Raw genomic sequence first — 17,965 nt, 5'->3', positions numbered from 1 at the left:
ACTTAGATGCCAATCTAATACATTAATGGAATGTGTTCTGACAAACTTATAGTACTAGATTTTGGAATTCCCTCCCTATTTCCTGCTTTCATGACTGTACGGTTCTGGATATGACCTTAAACTATATCCGATGGTGAGGCCCCAGTTTGCGGGCTTTGGAGAGTGTGGAGCCACCCTTTAATTGCCATTGCTCCCAGGTCCACTCTGACCCAGAGTGGTAGTACCTGTTAGGGTCCCAACTATGGGTTAAATAGAAACTGACTTAAAAAAAAAACAAATATAGTCTATAAAAAATTTTTCTTCAAAATCACTGGATTCGGCATTAAATAACCTGAAAACAAAAAACAAAAAACAAACAAACAAACCTGACTGTACTTTCATGCAGGAATTTAAATATAATGTGAACAGATATCTTGCTGTTAGATTTCATATAGGCATAGTCTCCTAGCAGCCATTGCCATAAAAAAACTTCTGTCTCAATGGCAATGATCCTTGTTTGGGGTGAATATATAAGCAGTATTACCCGACCTTGGTCGGGGGGTTGATTTAATGCCATTTTTATGCTTTTGAAGTGTAAGATAAAATAAATATGTAAAAATATAAATTTTCAAAAAAAAAATCTCAATCAAATTTTATGAGAAGATTAAATGAGAAAAGAGAGACTTTTAAAGCGTTCGTAAATGCATAAGTATTGTATAAGTAATGTAGTCTTATTGTTATGGGGAGTGTTTTGTTTTGATTACTTAGTCAAAGAAAAAAATAATTTTTGGTAAGTTAATGGATTTGTATTTGTATAAATAAATATTATTTAAAGTGTTAATTAAAGTCAAGTTAATGAAAACAATGGGAGAACTATTTTTTTCCAATTAACGGAACAACATTAAGGAGTTACGTCGTCAAAAAAAAAAGTAAGAAAAAACACGCTGTAATGGTCGTGTGTGCATCTGTGCGTGCGCTGTGAAGTGTGTAATAGTTATATGAACAATTCCATAACATAAATAACAGTGTCAGCATTAGTCTGGCTCGTTGCTAAGCAACAACCTGGAGAAATGTCCGTTCATTTTCATTTGCATACGTACAATAATACATAACGAATATCAGTTGCCGATACTTGTTGTAAACATTTCGATGCTAAAACTTAGCTTAAAACACTGCCAGGCGCAGCAAGTACATTTGTGTGAAATTTCATAAAAATCGGTCCAGCTGTTTTTTAGTCTATAACGAACGAACTCACATACACACAGACAAAGTTGCATTTATATAATTGTAGAGAAATATACTAGAAGGCCACCCGGCATTGCTCGGTCATTAAATACACTTAAATATGATGTTTTGATTAATGCAGATTTTGTATTATTCTATTATATTGGACCCAATATATAGTGATGATTTAAAAAGTAAAAAAAAAAAATGATGACTCTTGCACCATCACTAAGAATTTAACCAAAACGTTTAGCGTATGATTTACTTTTTCCTTTGATATTAATGCCTGAGCTATGAAGACGTTTGCTGCAAGGCTAAAAATTAAAACATGAACCAATAATGATTACGTTACGCATACACATTCGTAATGCTGTCATTTGACCATCACCTGGCAAATTCAATTTTTTTAATTTTCACACTTTTGCACTGATTTTCCCCGGCTAAAACCCAAATATAAAGTTTTGCATGGGTTCGAATACCCTATATATTAAGTTTCATGTCTGATGATCAAAAACTGACAGGAGTTTAGTAGGCAAAATTTTTTAAACAAATATATATATATACGCATAGATAAATATATTTAGAAAGAGATTTGTCGTTTCTGAATTAAGGATTGGTTACTCGTATTATTTGGATTACGCGGACAACTGTTCTCGTCTTGAGTGTGATTTTCACAACGTTTCGGTCGATGTAACCTCCGACCTTCTTCAGGTGTATCTTGTTGAACTCGGGAATGTTTCTGTCAAACTTGGGAATTTGGACGAAATTTCGAGCGGAACCCTTTATTTATTTCACGGGAGTAGTGTGCTCTTGTTCCGTCAGCTATAGAGGTCCTAAGTAATTTGCAATTGTATTTTCCAGTCGCCTACACTGAGGATTGAACCTTCAAGAGAATATCACTTTTTAACATTGATTTTTCCAAGTACTCTAACCACTGTGCCACGGGTCCTTGCACAAGGATCAGCGTTATTTAACAAAGAAAACATTACAAATATCGAATACTAGGAAGAAAAAGTTTGTAAGAATAGAATATTCATTCGTTGTGGCTTGCGTGAGCTTCCTTAATGAGTAATAGCATATTTCTTAGATTTGCAGTTTATATCCAACACTTTTATCCGTGTCAATGTGGGTACTAGCAGTTGAGAACACGTGGTAATAATTTTGAGCCAGTTATTCAGTCTGTGAAAGACTGTCTGTAGATCGGGCAATCATTGCTGGGACCTATGGAATGGCTGTCTGAATTTAGTAGTCCTTAAACGTCCTTTTGAGTTAGACCCCCAGCAACGTTACAGGCGGTGACGATAGAGTCTTGAGAAAACTCTTTCTAGTTTGTGGCATTCTTGGCGATGCTGTTTTATGTCTAAATAGAAAGTGTCTGGTATATGTGATAACAATGAGCAACGGTGATGGTTACTTGTGGGAATGCTCCCTGGACCTTGCACGGTTTAACGTTTTTTGGGGCAGAGTTAGACATGAGCAACATCACAGGCGTCAATGTGGTGACTTGAGAAACACAGACATGTTTAAATTTTGGTGCGTTAATCTTTATATACCTGCTTTCTTGTATGTTCTAACCTGTTCACCGTATTCCTACACGAAAAGACAGAAATGTAGTCCCATGAGTTTGTGTGTCAAGGTGATGCATTACAACCACATTTCCTTGCACAATACTGATTTGTGTGAGTGTTCAGTGGCACAATCAAAATGTCCCCGCAATAAATAGATTCAGCCCGCGTGAATTCTTTTGTTAATTTGACAAGCGACTTGGGTTAGCTGGTCGCTACAATATAAATAGTAACTGGATCCTGTCTACATTTCTTATTGGGGAACATATTTTCCACCGGAGAGCCATGAATATAACAGCTTCTCTGTTTTTAAATATCTGAAACAGCTACATGGTAAACAGCTGATGCTCCTTGTTTTCTATTTCACAATGCAAGTTAAGGTTTTATTTTATTTTATTTGATTTTATTGTCACTGCCATATTGTTTTAAATCCTCTTTTGTAAATGTGGAGTTTCAGCATGTGCAAGTGCTTAAGTCTGCGAGAGGTTGAATTTAGTTTGTATTCCTAGAAATTTCGACTGCATGTTTTATTTTAGTGTTTTTCTGTAAAAATACTAAAAGCTTCTTTAATATATATATACAATGAATTGTACATGACAAAACATGTGTCAGTGGATAATTATATTTAAAAAACGATATATATACCGCTCCCCATTTGGGGATACCAAATTGATAAAAGGGAAAATCATTCCGAATTCGCATTTAAGTAAAAATGCACTTTCGTATAAATAATTGCATTCATTCAAAAAGTATCGCAAAATAAAAACAAATACATAACATCTACGTAAATTGCAATGTACTCAGCAGTCGCGTGATAGAATGGTAGAAGTTTAGGCTTCTATCCATGGGGTCCTGATTTTGAATCTCGCTAGAGTCAACCACTTTGATGAGTCATAGATGCCGAAACACGTGCCAGTGGATAATTACATTTTAAAAATTGTGTATATATTGTAGGAGACTAGGATATATAAATACCCAAAACCCGTTACAAGAGAATAATGAAACGAATGAGGAATTGAAGGAAAGCAAGACTCAATTAATGGATAAGATAAACGTGGTTTATTTGCTATTGAAAGAAATGAACGTTTTAGTTACAATATGTCCGCGCGTATGTGGCCAATGTTCGTTGCAGGACTGGTGTTGTAGCAAAAAGGAAATGTGTTTTCATCTCAAGTTCGGGTCACTATTGTTTGTTCGCGCGTGGGAAGAGAGATAATTGTTGTAGGAAAATTGAGAATGATAGTCCAGCGTGTGTATGCATTGATACGGAATGAACTTGAGTAGGGTAGTATAATTAAACAAAGCGTACTTATCTTTTCAGACGACGGGGGTGGGAAGTGAGTGGCTGGTCGTGCTACTTTGGTGATATGTGTCAGGCTTTTAACTTGAGAGCGGCGACTACATTTATCAACCTAGCAGCACGGCGTTTTCGCCTCCTGTGTTTTTCTTCTTCTTCTTTTTCTTCTTTGGTTTGTGTAAAATAGGCATTGTTAGAATTGAAGGCGTCTCGGCTCATAACGTGAGAGCGGAGTTGGCTTCAGTTCACTGGTGCCTTATTTCTTCTTCTTCTTCTTCATCTCTTTAGGTCTGGTGGAAGACTGTCCGTGCGTTCACTGACGCAGCTAGGCGAATCTCTCCTTCTTTTCTTTCTGGTCCCCTCGTTTTATAGTCGTAAACCGGCTCCCAGCGGCTGTGATAATTTAGGCCTTTATTTTCGGCGGGGAGCTCTGCCATTGGTTCATAATTCTTTTATGGTTTCTTATTTTTCTTTTTCCAAACGGAAGCGATGCGCGGAGCCATGTGCAAACGACGATTTTTTATTTTGTCTCTTATGCTGGAGACGTTAGCATTCGGTTGGCATGTTCCCACAATATATATATATATATATAGATGTTATTTGTTTTTGTTTTTGTGATATGTTTTGAATGAATTCAATTATTTACGAAAGTGCATTTTTACCTAAATGCGAATTGGGAATAATTTTCCCTTTAACCGATTTGGTACCCCCACATGGGGAGCGGTATATATATATATATATATATATATATATATATATATATATTATTTTTAAAATATAATTATCCACTGACACGTGTTTCGTCGTCTACGACTCATTAGAGTGGCTCTGATGAGTCGTAGACGACGAAACACGTGTCAGTGGATAATTATATTGTAAAATTTGCAGGTTTTCGGTGGTGCAGAAAACGAATATCACATTTAAATTTGGGGCAGATAAGTAGTTTTCATGATATGTAGACATTACTTTTCCAAAAAGTGGGGATCACTTTCCTATATAAATTTAACGTAAAATGAGCACCCACTTTCTGGTCATCTAGTAATTTCTTCATAGCATAAACCAAATTTAACTGTGATATTCGTTTCCAGCAACCCCGAAAACCGGCGCTGTTTTTTTATATCATAATAATATCAATAAATAATCGATTGATAGTATAATATGTGTAAGTCAAGTAAGTACAGGCAAGAATCACCCGTCTATGCAAAGACGCGGGAGATACCACGTAATTTTATTAGCGCAAAGATATAGATTTTAGCAGAATGTCCGTTGCCCAACTGTCCGCCTGCCACCGGTCGTTACTTCAAGTTTTTACTTGAATGTAAGGGAGTTAACTCTAAATTAAGCAGGAGGCGTATTTGTCGTGTCTTTGCCGGTTAAATTAACTCTGTAACAATGTTCCAGATCCTAAACAAACCTGTTTACTCATTTTATCGCTTGTTAAAAGCCACAAACTTAAGAAATCAACACCAGTTCCTCAAAATAGCGGCAGTATCAACACTTCAAAAAAATGGATGTCGTAGTAGTAATCAAGTTATTTTCCGATCTAGTTCGTCAACAACAAAATCGGCTAAAAAACTTTTTACACCGGGGCCCCTCGGTACCAGCACTTCGACTAAAGAAGCTATGCTCAGAGATCTGGGCTCCAGGGACGTAGCATTTATAAACTGTGTGGCTAATATTCGCCAGAAACTGCTAGACATCGCCGGGGTTACTAAAGAAAACTATACGACGATACCCGTCCAAGGGAGTGGCACCTACTCTGTCGAAGCCGTGATACAATCAACAGTGCCCCGCGATAATGGGAAAGTACTTATTCTAGAGAACGGGGCTTATGGTAAACGAATGGCCACAATCTGCGATGCCCTTAACATACCCCGACTTTTGCTCTCTTTCGACGAGGGTCAACCCGTCGATGTGGCAAAGGTGGAAGATACCCTACGCAAAGATTCCACGTTCACCCTCGTGTCGATCGTCCACTGTGAGACAAGTTGTGGAATTATCAACCCGGTCGTCGAAGTTGGGAAAACCGTGAAGAAATTCCTTAAAGATGGGAGTTATTTCGTCGACGCTATGAGTAGTTTTGGGGCCGTACCGCTGGACTTCCAGGCCGGGAGCATCGACTACATGGTCAGCTCTGCAAATAAATGCTTGGAAGGGGTGCCCGGTTTTTCGTATGTGATTGCCCGCACGGAGAAGCTCCTCCAGTGCGAAGGGTTCTCCCGGTGCCTCAGCTTGGACCTTATTGACCAATACAACAACCTTGAAAAGAGCGGACAGTTTCGGTTCACCCCACCGACTCACGCCATGCTAGCCTTCCAACAAGCCATCGAAGAGTTCGAACAAGAAGGAGGCCTAGAAGGACGGGCCGCTCGTTATATGAAGAACCGGTCAATTTTAAAAGAAGGCATGCGGAAACTTGGTTTTCAGGAACTTTTAACCCAGCCCGACCAACCTAGTTACATCATCACATCGTTTCACTATCCCAATGACCCAAATTTTGATTTTAAGACATTTTACCAAAAATTAAACGAGCGGGACCTCGTCATCTACCCTGGAAAAGTTATCAACAAGGACTGTTTCCGCATCGGAACGATAGGGCAAATCTTTCCCGAAGACGTGGAAAAACTTTTGGTGGTTATCAAAGAAGTCTGCAAAGAAATGGATATTTCTTTGCCTATAACCACTTAATATTATTTAGATGTTTGTGTCGATTGATCGGAACTCATTACTCTTTTGACTCACTATTTTTCGTCTGCTAAAATTTTAATCACGTGATTACGGTGTAGAGCGTCAATAAAACAAACCATTCATTCAAGTGCCCCTTATTATGGATTTAGCTGAATACGATATTAAAAATCACTTTATTGGCACTTATGCACTTATTTGACCGGCCTGGCGGATGTATTATAACTATTCTGTACTTTTACCTAACAAAGCAAAAAGATATCGTAAAACTTTAATTTAACTTGAAAATACTATTTAAAAAAAAATTTAGCAGACGAAAAATTGGGAGTCAAAAGAATCATAAATTCCGATTGATCTTTTAAACTGACGCATTTCCGGTGAAAACATTATTACGTACTTACATGTCCTGTCGAAATTAGTATAAATTAAAAAAAAAAAAAAAGCATCCATGCTAGATGTATTAAAAAAATCATCCACGATTATGTTATTTAAAAATAGTTTAAACAGGTGAACCCTTAATTGTTTGCCATACTGAATTGGTCGCAGCAGGACTATTTTCCATTAAAACATACGATAAAATTCGATAATTCAATAAATTCTATTTGTACTTGGGTGCTTCTACACTTTATTGCCGAAATTGGAGACGCCATTTTATTTCACGCACCTGCTGTGCAAATGTAAGGGAGACACCATTATTTTAAACTGTGGCCGAAGCATGATATAATATTGTAATGAAAGCAACATTCGATTTTTATAAAATAGTTTTTGTTTGTTTTTTTGTTTTTTTCCAACAAATAAATAATTTTAAACACGTTATTGATTAATTTGTTGTTAACCCTTCAAACTTGCTTTAATTCAATAACATGTTTAAAATTATTTATTTGTTCGAAAAAAAAAACCCCAACAAAAACCAGACTATTTTATAAAAATCCAATGTTGCTTTCATTACAAAATTATATTAAAATTATATTTTCCTACGGAAACTTTTCAATAAATGTTTTTACAATTATATTTTCATAAATTTTTATACAATAAATGTTTTGGTTTTTATTTCCCGTTTTCAATAATTTATTCACTTTTTTCATAGTTCTTTCCGGAAGTTTAATTTTTTGTTAATTATTTCATGCTTCGGCCATAGTTTAAAATAATGGTGTCTCTCTTACATTTGCACAGCAGGTGGGGTGCGTGAAATAAAATGGCGTCTCCAATTTCGGCAATAAAGTGTAGAAGCACCTACTTGTAACAATATTTTTACGTGATCATTTTTTCGTAATTTTTGGAATTTGTACTCATTTCGACATAACACCTAATAATGGTTTCACCTAAAATGCGTTGGTTTAAAAGATAACCATTCTACACACGCACCTTTATTTATTTTGGTGCTCACTGGCTTGACTGCTTGTTTATTATTGGATATAAAAAATGCATTTTTAGTAAAACAAAACACTATGGCGCAGTTGGCGCACTAACGTGTTATATCGAAATCAGTAAAAATTCCACAAATTAGTAAAAAAAATAAGTACGAAAAATATACAATTTCGAATGATGCACTTTTATCGGTTTAGTCTACTGCGAACAATTTTTGTATGACAAACTGAGTTATTTCCCTTGTTATCACGTCCGCGATTTCAAAATAGAAAATGGCGGTCCGAGAATTTCTGATAACTAACTATAAAATATAATTCTAGCAGATCTTCTACTCGGTCATTTTTCTTAACTTTGGGAATTTTTACGAATTTCAACATGACACGTAAATACGTAATTGTTTTAGTACTTATGCACCTATTGTACCGCTGAAATAATAATGTTATTATTCGGTAAGCCATTCGTAACATGGGGAGGGGAAGATGTTTTGTAATTATTCTGTACTTTCACCTAACAATTTAATATAAAAAGACATTGTAAAGCTTGAATTTAACTTGAAAATACTATTTTTAAAAAATAGCACGGTAACATAAGTGCATAAGCACCATTGTTTTTTTTTTTATACTTAAAATGTATTTTATGGGGAATATCCTATTTGATACTTATACAGTTTATGGATCGTGCTGAAATAATAACATTATTGCCATTACTTCTCTAACTTCCGTTTGCATGATATTTTTTTTCTAGCAATTATTTAAGTATATATACCCATTTCGGCGCTGTTTTACAATTTGTCATTGTTTTAAGGGAGACAACTTTCTTTTACTAAGAGATTCGTTCATTTTTTTTCATCTCTTAATTTAGGATGCTAATTATGCTGTCAGTAAGTTTTCATGAGCAGTTTACAAAAAAATACTTTTCTATTTTTCATTCTTTTTATTTTTAGAAGGGGGTAATTCACTTATAGAACTTGTATAGTTTTTAACAGGTGCTTCTCAGTTAATTAAACTGCAGAAGCCTTCTGCAGTTTAATTAACCGTTTTTCCATAAGTAACGTGCCTTCATTAAATTCATATATATCAGATCAGCTGACGAAGAGTGTAAACAAAGACGGACGGAACTTTATTTTAACCGCAATTTAATAAGTAGGATATCATAAAACTTGAACTTAATTGGAAAATCCTATCTACAATATAGCACCGCCCAAAGTACCAAATTGGGTTCTAATTTTGAAATCGAGAATAATAGCCTATTATTAATAGGCACCTCCAAAATTCACCACAGAATTATCCCCCCCCATATGTAACACAATGTAACTTTATTATGAGTTAATATTATCAATATAACTTTTGTCCCATTTAAAAAAAAGCGTAAGATAAACTAGTAATTTATTTAAAAAATTTTTTTCATTGTATGAAAATAATGAAATTGTGAGACAAATCGTTTTTACATAATTGACGATTTAAAATAACGTTCCCATGTAGTAAGCATTCCGAACGTGAAAACCTACCCGTGTTTAATAAATCTAGCAAAAATCAACTAATCGTCAGATTTTCAATACTTATCCATTTTATAATGAAATTACTTATAAGCTGCAATTTCCGTAAAATATATTAGAGGAAATATATATATATTTTTTTAGTGCCCCCCCATTTATATTTTTGAAATTTGAACAAAATATATTTAACTCTATCGACATTTCTATTTATTATGAAACATAAGAGTTCAAATAAGTAAAAATTATTTATTTTTTAAAAATTTAAATACATGTATTGAACAAAAACTTACCTTGAAGTTGCAATTAAAAAATGATATGAATTTAATGTTTTTTTTTTAAATAGCGTTTTTTCTAATTAATATATATTATTATCAGTTGAATTGCCAAGAAAAAGAAACTTCCTAAAAACTAAATAATTTTTAAAAGATTAAAAATTATTAAAATTCCGTTATGTAAAAATGTTCTGTTACAATATAGATTTTTAATTAATTGTGTTTAACATTTTTTTTTAAATATTAAATTTCAGTATAAACATGGCTCTTGCCAGCTATTTTATCGCCAGATTAAAACCGATTAAAAATATTATTGCGCAAAGATTAAACATTTTGTAGACCCACTATGATATCTTGTCTATTTTTACCAAACAAAAGTATGGAAGCCGGTAATTAACCAAATGAACACTCGTACACATTTAGTAAAACCATATTTGATATTAGCATAGAAGCTTAATATGTACTTATGTGTTATGTTTAAAAACAAAAAAAAAGTGCACCGAAAATTATACAAATTCATCCAGTATTTTTATTGTAAAAAAAAAAAAAAAATGATTGTCGAATTCTCTCATCGGTCATTTTTCACCTTTATTAAAAGTGTTAAAGGGGCGTAACTCAAACTTTAAGAGTCAACAAAGTCTCTCCGTCCATGTCAAGAATGGATTCCAAAATTTGCGCTGGAGATGTTTTGATTTTAGTTTTTAAAAACAAAAATATTGGGCGAATTTGCATAAATTTTGGTGTGTACAGCCTTTTATTTATATTTTTAGCCTAACAAGTAAGTATATAATGATGGTTTCGTGTAATCATAATTTTTTTACTATTGAGGTAATCACCTTTAAATTTCTACCGACCTGTATAGTGTTAAAGTTCTAAAACTACATTTTGTTACTGAACACTAGTCAATCAAAAATGACGGTCGATTTTTTTTCTTCTGTTAACTATACTGAATTATTGCGTTAGTCTATTTTTTCTGTTAACTATACTGCATTGTTGCGTCATTTTATATTTTGCGTTATTATTCTAAACGTCTGTTCAATTACATATAGTTTCATTTTCAGCGACAGATAACAATTCTCAGTAACTACAGTTAATTCGGTCGAGATTCATTTTTAATGGTTTTAATATAATGTCCCACACCCTTTTTTCTTTGTTTTTTTTTTTTTTTTTTTTTTCGTTGCCACCTGGAATTAAAATCGATTATAGCATTTGTGGAAGGTCATGTTTTTGTTTTTAATCACCTTTAAACATTAATATTTAAAAAGAAAATTATTCTAACGTTTAATCAGGACGATTAATTTGGTCAGTTTATAAAGATCGCGGTTATGGAAAAACGTGAGAAAAAAAAAAATCTTGTAATTTTATATTTTTGTTTTTGTTATATATTACGAAATGAGGAATAATTTTCGTTAAAAATCCAGTTACTACTATGCAAACACACATTTGAAAATAAGTCAAAACAAAACAAAATGTCCACTGAATTATACGTGATATCGAGTTTATCTAATAACGAAGTCAAGTAAAAACTGCTTTTCTCAGTTTTAGATGCATTATACTAACTGGATTTTTCATGGAAATGATTCCTCATTTTGTAATATTTAATAATAATAATATATAACAAAAACCACAACATGAAACTACGTTTAATGCTTAGATATTTTTTCTTGCCTTCTTCCATGTGGCGATTTTTATAAATTTATAAATAGTTTGTTAGGGACCATTAAAAGTCAATTTCACAATAAATATAATGCTCTGGATGCAAAGTTGTTTTTGTATAAAAAGTAGTATTTTAACTTTAGTGAAAACTAGACCATCATGAATCAGTATTTGTTATACATATAATATATATATATATATATATACTTTTTAACTTTGATCTTGGTTGATAATCATGTTTGTAGGTCTACAAAGTCAAAGGATTTCACAAAGTATGAATACATTGTGATATTATACTAGACACGTCTTCTCTCTCTTTCCCTCTCACCAATTCTCTTATCATTAACTCTTTATTTACATTATTCACTTGTCTCCCCCCCCCAAACAAATAAAGCATGTATGTACAGATAAGTGTGTACGGTGACAAGCAAGATATCATCCTCAGAATTTTTAGAGTGTATAGATAAACAAATATTTCTTTTTTTGTGAATTTTGAAACCAACATCTTTTCTGTAAAAACACTATTATGTAGTTAAGTGTGATGTCGAAATTTGTATAAATTCCGAAAATTATGTAAAATGATCAGATGTGGAAGATCTGTTTATCTGAAAAAAGTCATAGAAATTAGTGGTTGGAGATTTTTTTATCTTTTCAATGGCGGATTTCAAGGAAAGCAAGGGAGATAAGTTAATTTTTCATATTTTAAGAACTTCTCCAACTTTAATACTTTAAAACCTATGATAAAATTCAATAATCTGATAAATTCTATTTTTTACTTATAGTTATTTTTTTATTGGATGACTTTTTGGGAATTTTTACTAATTTCCACATGACATGTAAGTACATAATAATGTTTTCACCTGAAATGTATTTGGTTCAAAATACATAGTTCTGCACAAGCACCCATTTTTTAATTAGCGATTTCAGCATTTGCGCATTTTAGTTTTTTTATGACATTATCGTTTCTTTTTTTTTCTTTTTTCTTTTTGAAGACTCCCAACAAGGGGAGACAATTTAAGAAGTTCAAAGAATTTTAATTAACACAATAGTACAAATTGAAACATTATGTAAATGAAGATTTCTTGAATTAAAATAATTTTTTTAAAGGTTTTATAAAATAATTGGGATTTCAAAATAAATTAAAACTGCAACTGACCAAGGGGAAGAAGATATCCACAATCGCATCACCAATGCCCGCCTTGTCTTCAACCGCTTTCACTCCTGTCTGTGGTCCTGGCATGAAATAATCCTGAGAACGAAAATCAGAATTTATAAGTCCTTGGTCCACACCATCCTTCTGTACGTGGCTGATGAATCGCTGATCAACACAAACTTGAGGTGTTTGATCATCAGTGTCTACACCACATCCTTTGGGTTCGCTCGCAACACTGTGGTCCACACAGGCTGCAAATCATCCTCACTCACCCAATCTATCCTCACAAGGGACCTCCGTTGGTTTGGCTATGCCCTTCACCAACAGCAAGGCGATTTCATGATCTCCCTTTGATGAATCAAAAAACTGTATTTTTGAACTATTTTCTTTTACATTTATTTTTCTAGACGAGAATATTTTTTAAATTCCAATTTTTGATGACTTGTGCAGTATTGGGATCGATGTCAAAATATTATGCATCAACTAAAATGTATTGTTATTTTTCTTGCGTGAATATATAAGATATATTTATAAATAAAGGGACATTTTTTTTTAAATAAGGGTATTTTTTTGTTGTTTTTTTTTTTGTGTGTGCGTGATTCTTTGGTGAGTGCTAGGGCATATTAAGAACTGCATTTTCATAAATGTCTGGTAGGACATTTACAAAGACCACTGGAATATGCCAAGCGCTGGCCAAGTTGATTAATTAATTAGAAAGCAACAACAAACGTGATGAGCTAATAAGGAGCCACATAATAAGTAGACGATTTTTAATGAATTGGAAGAAAAATGAAATTAATTTTTGATTTTAACAAATTGCTACAGACATAAACTACTGTACACAAAACAATGGACCTTCTTTGCTTGGACTTTCTTTGCTCAAAGTGCGAATGGAAATTACCAAAATAATCAAGATCATTTACCTTTGGGCAACCAACATGGTTAAAAAAAATCTGACCCTGAATTTCACTAAAAAAAACAAAAAAAAAAACAATTCTTAAAACTTTTCTTTCTTGAAAAAAAAAAAAAAATGAGTAAATAAATAAACATTAAAATCTTCAAATTACACCCCCCAAAATAAATTGTTTCTTTAAAATTCTCTTTAAAAAATGTTTAAAACATTTTCTTTAAAAAAAAAAAAAATTCATTCATGAAACTTACAGTAGTTTGTTTTTTTATTATATTTAATTGTTTTTTTTTTTTTTTTGCATTAATTTTTCTGATAAATATTATGTTTCTTAGCACTTTTAAGATTTGACTGGCGGCACTCAGTATATTCCAGCGATTCATGTCAGGTGCTGGTCAAGCCCGAGTGGACATTTAAGGAAATCCGGTTCTTAATATGCAACAGTTCCCTTTGGTGTTATTTTTTTCAATTGATAAGCACAGTTTTTCATCCAAGTTAGACTTCTGCAACCTGTGAAAACAAATAAAACACAAAATATATTTTGCACTTAACTTAAACAAAAAAAAATTAAAAAAAATTTTTTTTGTAATGATTTCAAACTTTACCCTAAACTTACAACAGAAAGTTGATTTTTTTTTTCAAATTCCCAGTTAGAATACATTTTTTAATTAATGAGTCAATTTGTAGATTTGATAGATAACCATGTTATAGCCGTTAGGAAGCAGTCTTTTTGCAGTGTGTTCCAGAAATAGGAAGGTTTTGGAAAGAAACAGTCCATAGAAATTCCATTTGATGTTCTGTGCAAGGAGAAAGAAAAGAAAGCAGAGTTGGTAGAAAGACAAGTTTTCGCTGTGAAAATTTGACAAAGGAACTAGAGATTGAAGCTCAGTCGAGTGCCTGCTAGAAAACGACTACTGACGTCTATTCTATGAGAAAGGCAAAATAAATGAATAGATTAATATTTTCCTTATTTTAATTATTTTATTTCATACTAGAATGTACTTCTGGAAGTTTTAATGAATGGAGAAATAGAAGATGCCATGCTTTATTTTTCCAAGTTTTATTTTTTAATTCTTTAGCAATTACATTCAGTTATTCCTGAACAGGTTTGTAGCCAATGAAAGTGCCATAAAAATAAAAACATAAGCTAAAGCAAGTGATCCATATTTACTTAGAGATGTTATAATGGATGGAAGATAATATCACAATAAAAAAAATAAAATAATGCCTGTCTGAACTGAAAAATGTATCCAATGAAGAAGCAGTTCCAGTGATTATTGGGAGAGTGGTAGTAGATTTTTTTGTGTGAGTAAAAGTTACTCCCAACTTCCTCTAAATATAATTTTTTGTGAGAATCTGCAAGGTCAGAATTAATGTAGGAAATTCTTAAATCGAATGAAACTAATAATTTCTGAAAATATGTATCAGTTATTGGCAGGAAGCATAAACACAATGGAATTATATAACACCTGTGTTTATAGTTCTGTACTGACTGAATTTACATAGGAAAAATCGACTTTATTAATACATAGTAGATAATCTGTAATAATTTATTAGATTTATTTTGTCCTTTAGTTCTCTCATTCAACGAATGCCGTTTCTGACAAAGGGAGAGAATTGCTGTTTTCTGTGTTGGAATCTATTCATATAACATTTATCATTCGCAAGTTTTTGACTCTGAGAAAGATGTTTTAGCTCTTTGCATCAAGTAGCTTCATGCCTTGTCTGGGCAATTTCTATTAAAAACAAAATTGAAATATTTTTTTATAAAGAGTAATCTTAAAAGTATGAACTTTTGTGATACAACTTAGCGGCAGCAGTTGTATAAGGTGAATGATGGATATCCATACACTTTTGCAGAATCTTATCTTAAACGTGTGTGTGTGTGTGAGGGAACTTATCAACCTATATACTCAATGGATTTTTTGATCTATATACTTGAAATTGGATATATAGGATATTCAGACATGTGGAAAACTTTTTAATCTGTTTTTATCCAGAAAAATGTGCTGCTAAGGGTTCAAACTTGAAAAATCCTTACATAGGGAGGTCGTTGGATTTTCATCCATTTGTTAACTGTTCCATGAATGCGCATGTGTGAATAGTTCACATGACAGATTCATTATGTTAAAAATAAGTTTGAAAGCACTTTTATCCGGTCTAATGATCGCAGCCGGAGTATTTTCTTTCTTTTCTTTTTTTTACTTACGAGAAGTGAACTGTTAAAAAAAACATAATACACACACACGCATACACACACACACGCATACACACACACACACACACACACACACGTATATATATGTATATATATATATATATATATATGATGAAAATAATGGAAATAGTATTCCGACAAAATAGAGAAAATAAAAAGGAACAAACCGTATTATGTGTTCATCTACGTTTCGTCTTTATTTCATCCAGAGGAAGTCTTAAAATAAAGACGAAACGTTGATGAACACATAATACGGTTTGTTCCTTTTTATTTTCTCTCTCTCTATATATATATACATACGCTCTCTCAATCTCCATTTAAACATCAGACCTACTGGGTTCCAAAACCAGTCGAACGCAAGTTACCAAGGACAGAAGTGGTGATAAAAAATGATCTACTATACCAGTAGATCTCTCTCTCCACCTCTCTCTCCTTGTCTCTCTCCATACAAACAGAAAAGTGTTTTCCATAATTTCGTTAGACCAATATGAGCATGAATATATTGCAAATAACATGGTGCAACAATAATAAATGAAAATTGATTAGAGAGAAGGAAAGTCTAATTTGTCAGCTTAAATGCTAATTGGATTCTGACTTTGAAAAGCTGACAAAATAACTTAAGACGTTAAATTACCTAGCAGTAATATGCTTCGAAACTTATACTGAAAGTCTATAGTGATGATGCACCACGTGGAGAAGATTCATTTGGTGATCACATCTGGAGCTTTGTTTCTATAAGTGTCTCGTTTGTACTACTAATGAGGAAAAAAACAATGAAAAACAAAACGTTTCAATTAAAATTTAATTTCATGTATATATTACATCAATAAATAAATTCATTAATCGAATTATTAAATAAGGGCTTCTATTACTGAATCACAAGAAATTGTTTTTCAATCATCATCATCAGCAGCATCATCAGCATAAACATCGATTTAATGTCCGTTTTACATGTGTTGGAAAGCTTTTTTTTATTGACTTCTAGTCCAGTAAATACAGCGCAAAAAATACCCCAACCACAAAGAAATTGCAAGAATTTGTTTTTGTTTTTTTTTAGCAGCCTTATGCCAGGTTTGGTCTATTATGCATCATACTAAAAGTTGGACAAGATTTGAGCATGGGAAAGTTTCAAATTTCAAAGTTGAATATTTTCGACTTACGAGTCATTTTTCATTATGTTTTAAATCTCTAAAACGGCCAGTTTTCATAATAAACAAATAAATCTTGCATTTTTATCCATATTTTGGGGGGGAAACGGGGGGGGGATCTTTCACCTGAAATGGTTGCCAGTGATATTGAATTCCCCTCTTATTCCGTATCTATGGATACCCCTAACTCTTCCCTCAGCCACTTGTACAGAGTGGGCCAAAGAAGTGCAGTAATTTCGGTATGGATCCCAGGTTATATGATGTGATTTTGCTATTAAAACTTAGTCCCCTTGGAAATAAGAGAAGGATATTCTGCTTTTTTCCCAACCCCGTATTGTTGCACCCATCTATATTCCAACCCATTCCTGGCCAGGTTTATATATTTATCTTGCTTTCTCTCAAGTTCATCCTTATCACTTCCTCCGATGTTTACTTTGGCCTTCCCCCTGTGAACCGAATCTTAACTATTTTACATCTACTGAGCCAAGAACTCGAATCCATTCTTTCAATGTGACCAAATTAATTAAGTCTCTTGCTCTGCACACATATCCCTATACTGCCCGGATTTAATCTTCGTTTTTATATCATTCTCATATGGTTCCTCTCTATGCACTGTATCTCCTCCCTGACCAGCATGAATGGGATTCTGAATGATGAGCAACAATGAATTCATGAATGCCTTGAGGGAGAGAAAGATAGATGGAGAGTCATAGCTGCCAGTGCCTGTGCCAAGTAGGACACCACTTGAATATTTAGTAGTCCATGTTAAGAATGCATTCATGGGACAAAAATTTAATTTCCACCAGGTCTATAAAGTAGTTCTCAATAGTAAATTAATATTTATTTATAAGCGTGTAATAGGCTTAGCTACACCGACATGACAATGTTTCAATATGTAGTTATTGATAGCTAAGATCTCTTCAAGCGAAAATCTGTCTTTTGATTAAGGTATTCATATTTACAGAAAATATGATCCAGACGACAGCAGTTAGTCTTTC

General features: G+C 33.1%; 1 protein-coding gene across 1 annotated transcript; it reads left to right on the top strand.

The window, feature by feature from the left end:
• Window positions 1-5,389: 5,389 nt before the first annotated feature.
• Window positions 5,390-13,255, top strand: LOC145260478 (2-aminoethylphosphonate--pyruvate transaminase-like). Its single transcript, XM_080118583.1, has one exon. The coding sequence runs from the start codon at window positions 5,458-5,460 to the stop codon at window positions 6,751-6,753; it is 1,296 nt and encodes a 431-aa protein (XP_079974709.1). The 5' UTR covers window positions 5,390-5,457; the 3' UTR covers window positions 6,754-13,255.
• The last annotated feature ends 4,710 nt before the right edge of the window (window positions 13,256-17,965 follow it).

Source organism: Euprymna scolopes, chromosome 36, assembly GCF_053919585.1.
Source record: "Euprymna scolopes isolate OS-2025 chromosome 36, ASM5391958v1, whole genome shotgun sequence".
Classification (NCBI taxonomy): domain Eukaryota; kingdom Metazoa; phylum Mollusca; class Cephalopoda; order Sepiida; family Sepiolidae; genus Euprymna; species Euprymna scolopes.
The sequence above is the reverse complement of the archived record's forward strand: the minus strand, read 5'-3'. Positions and strand labels throughout refer to the sequence as shown.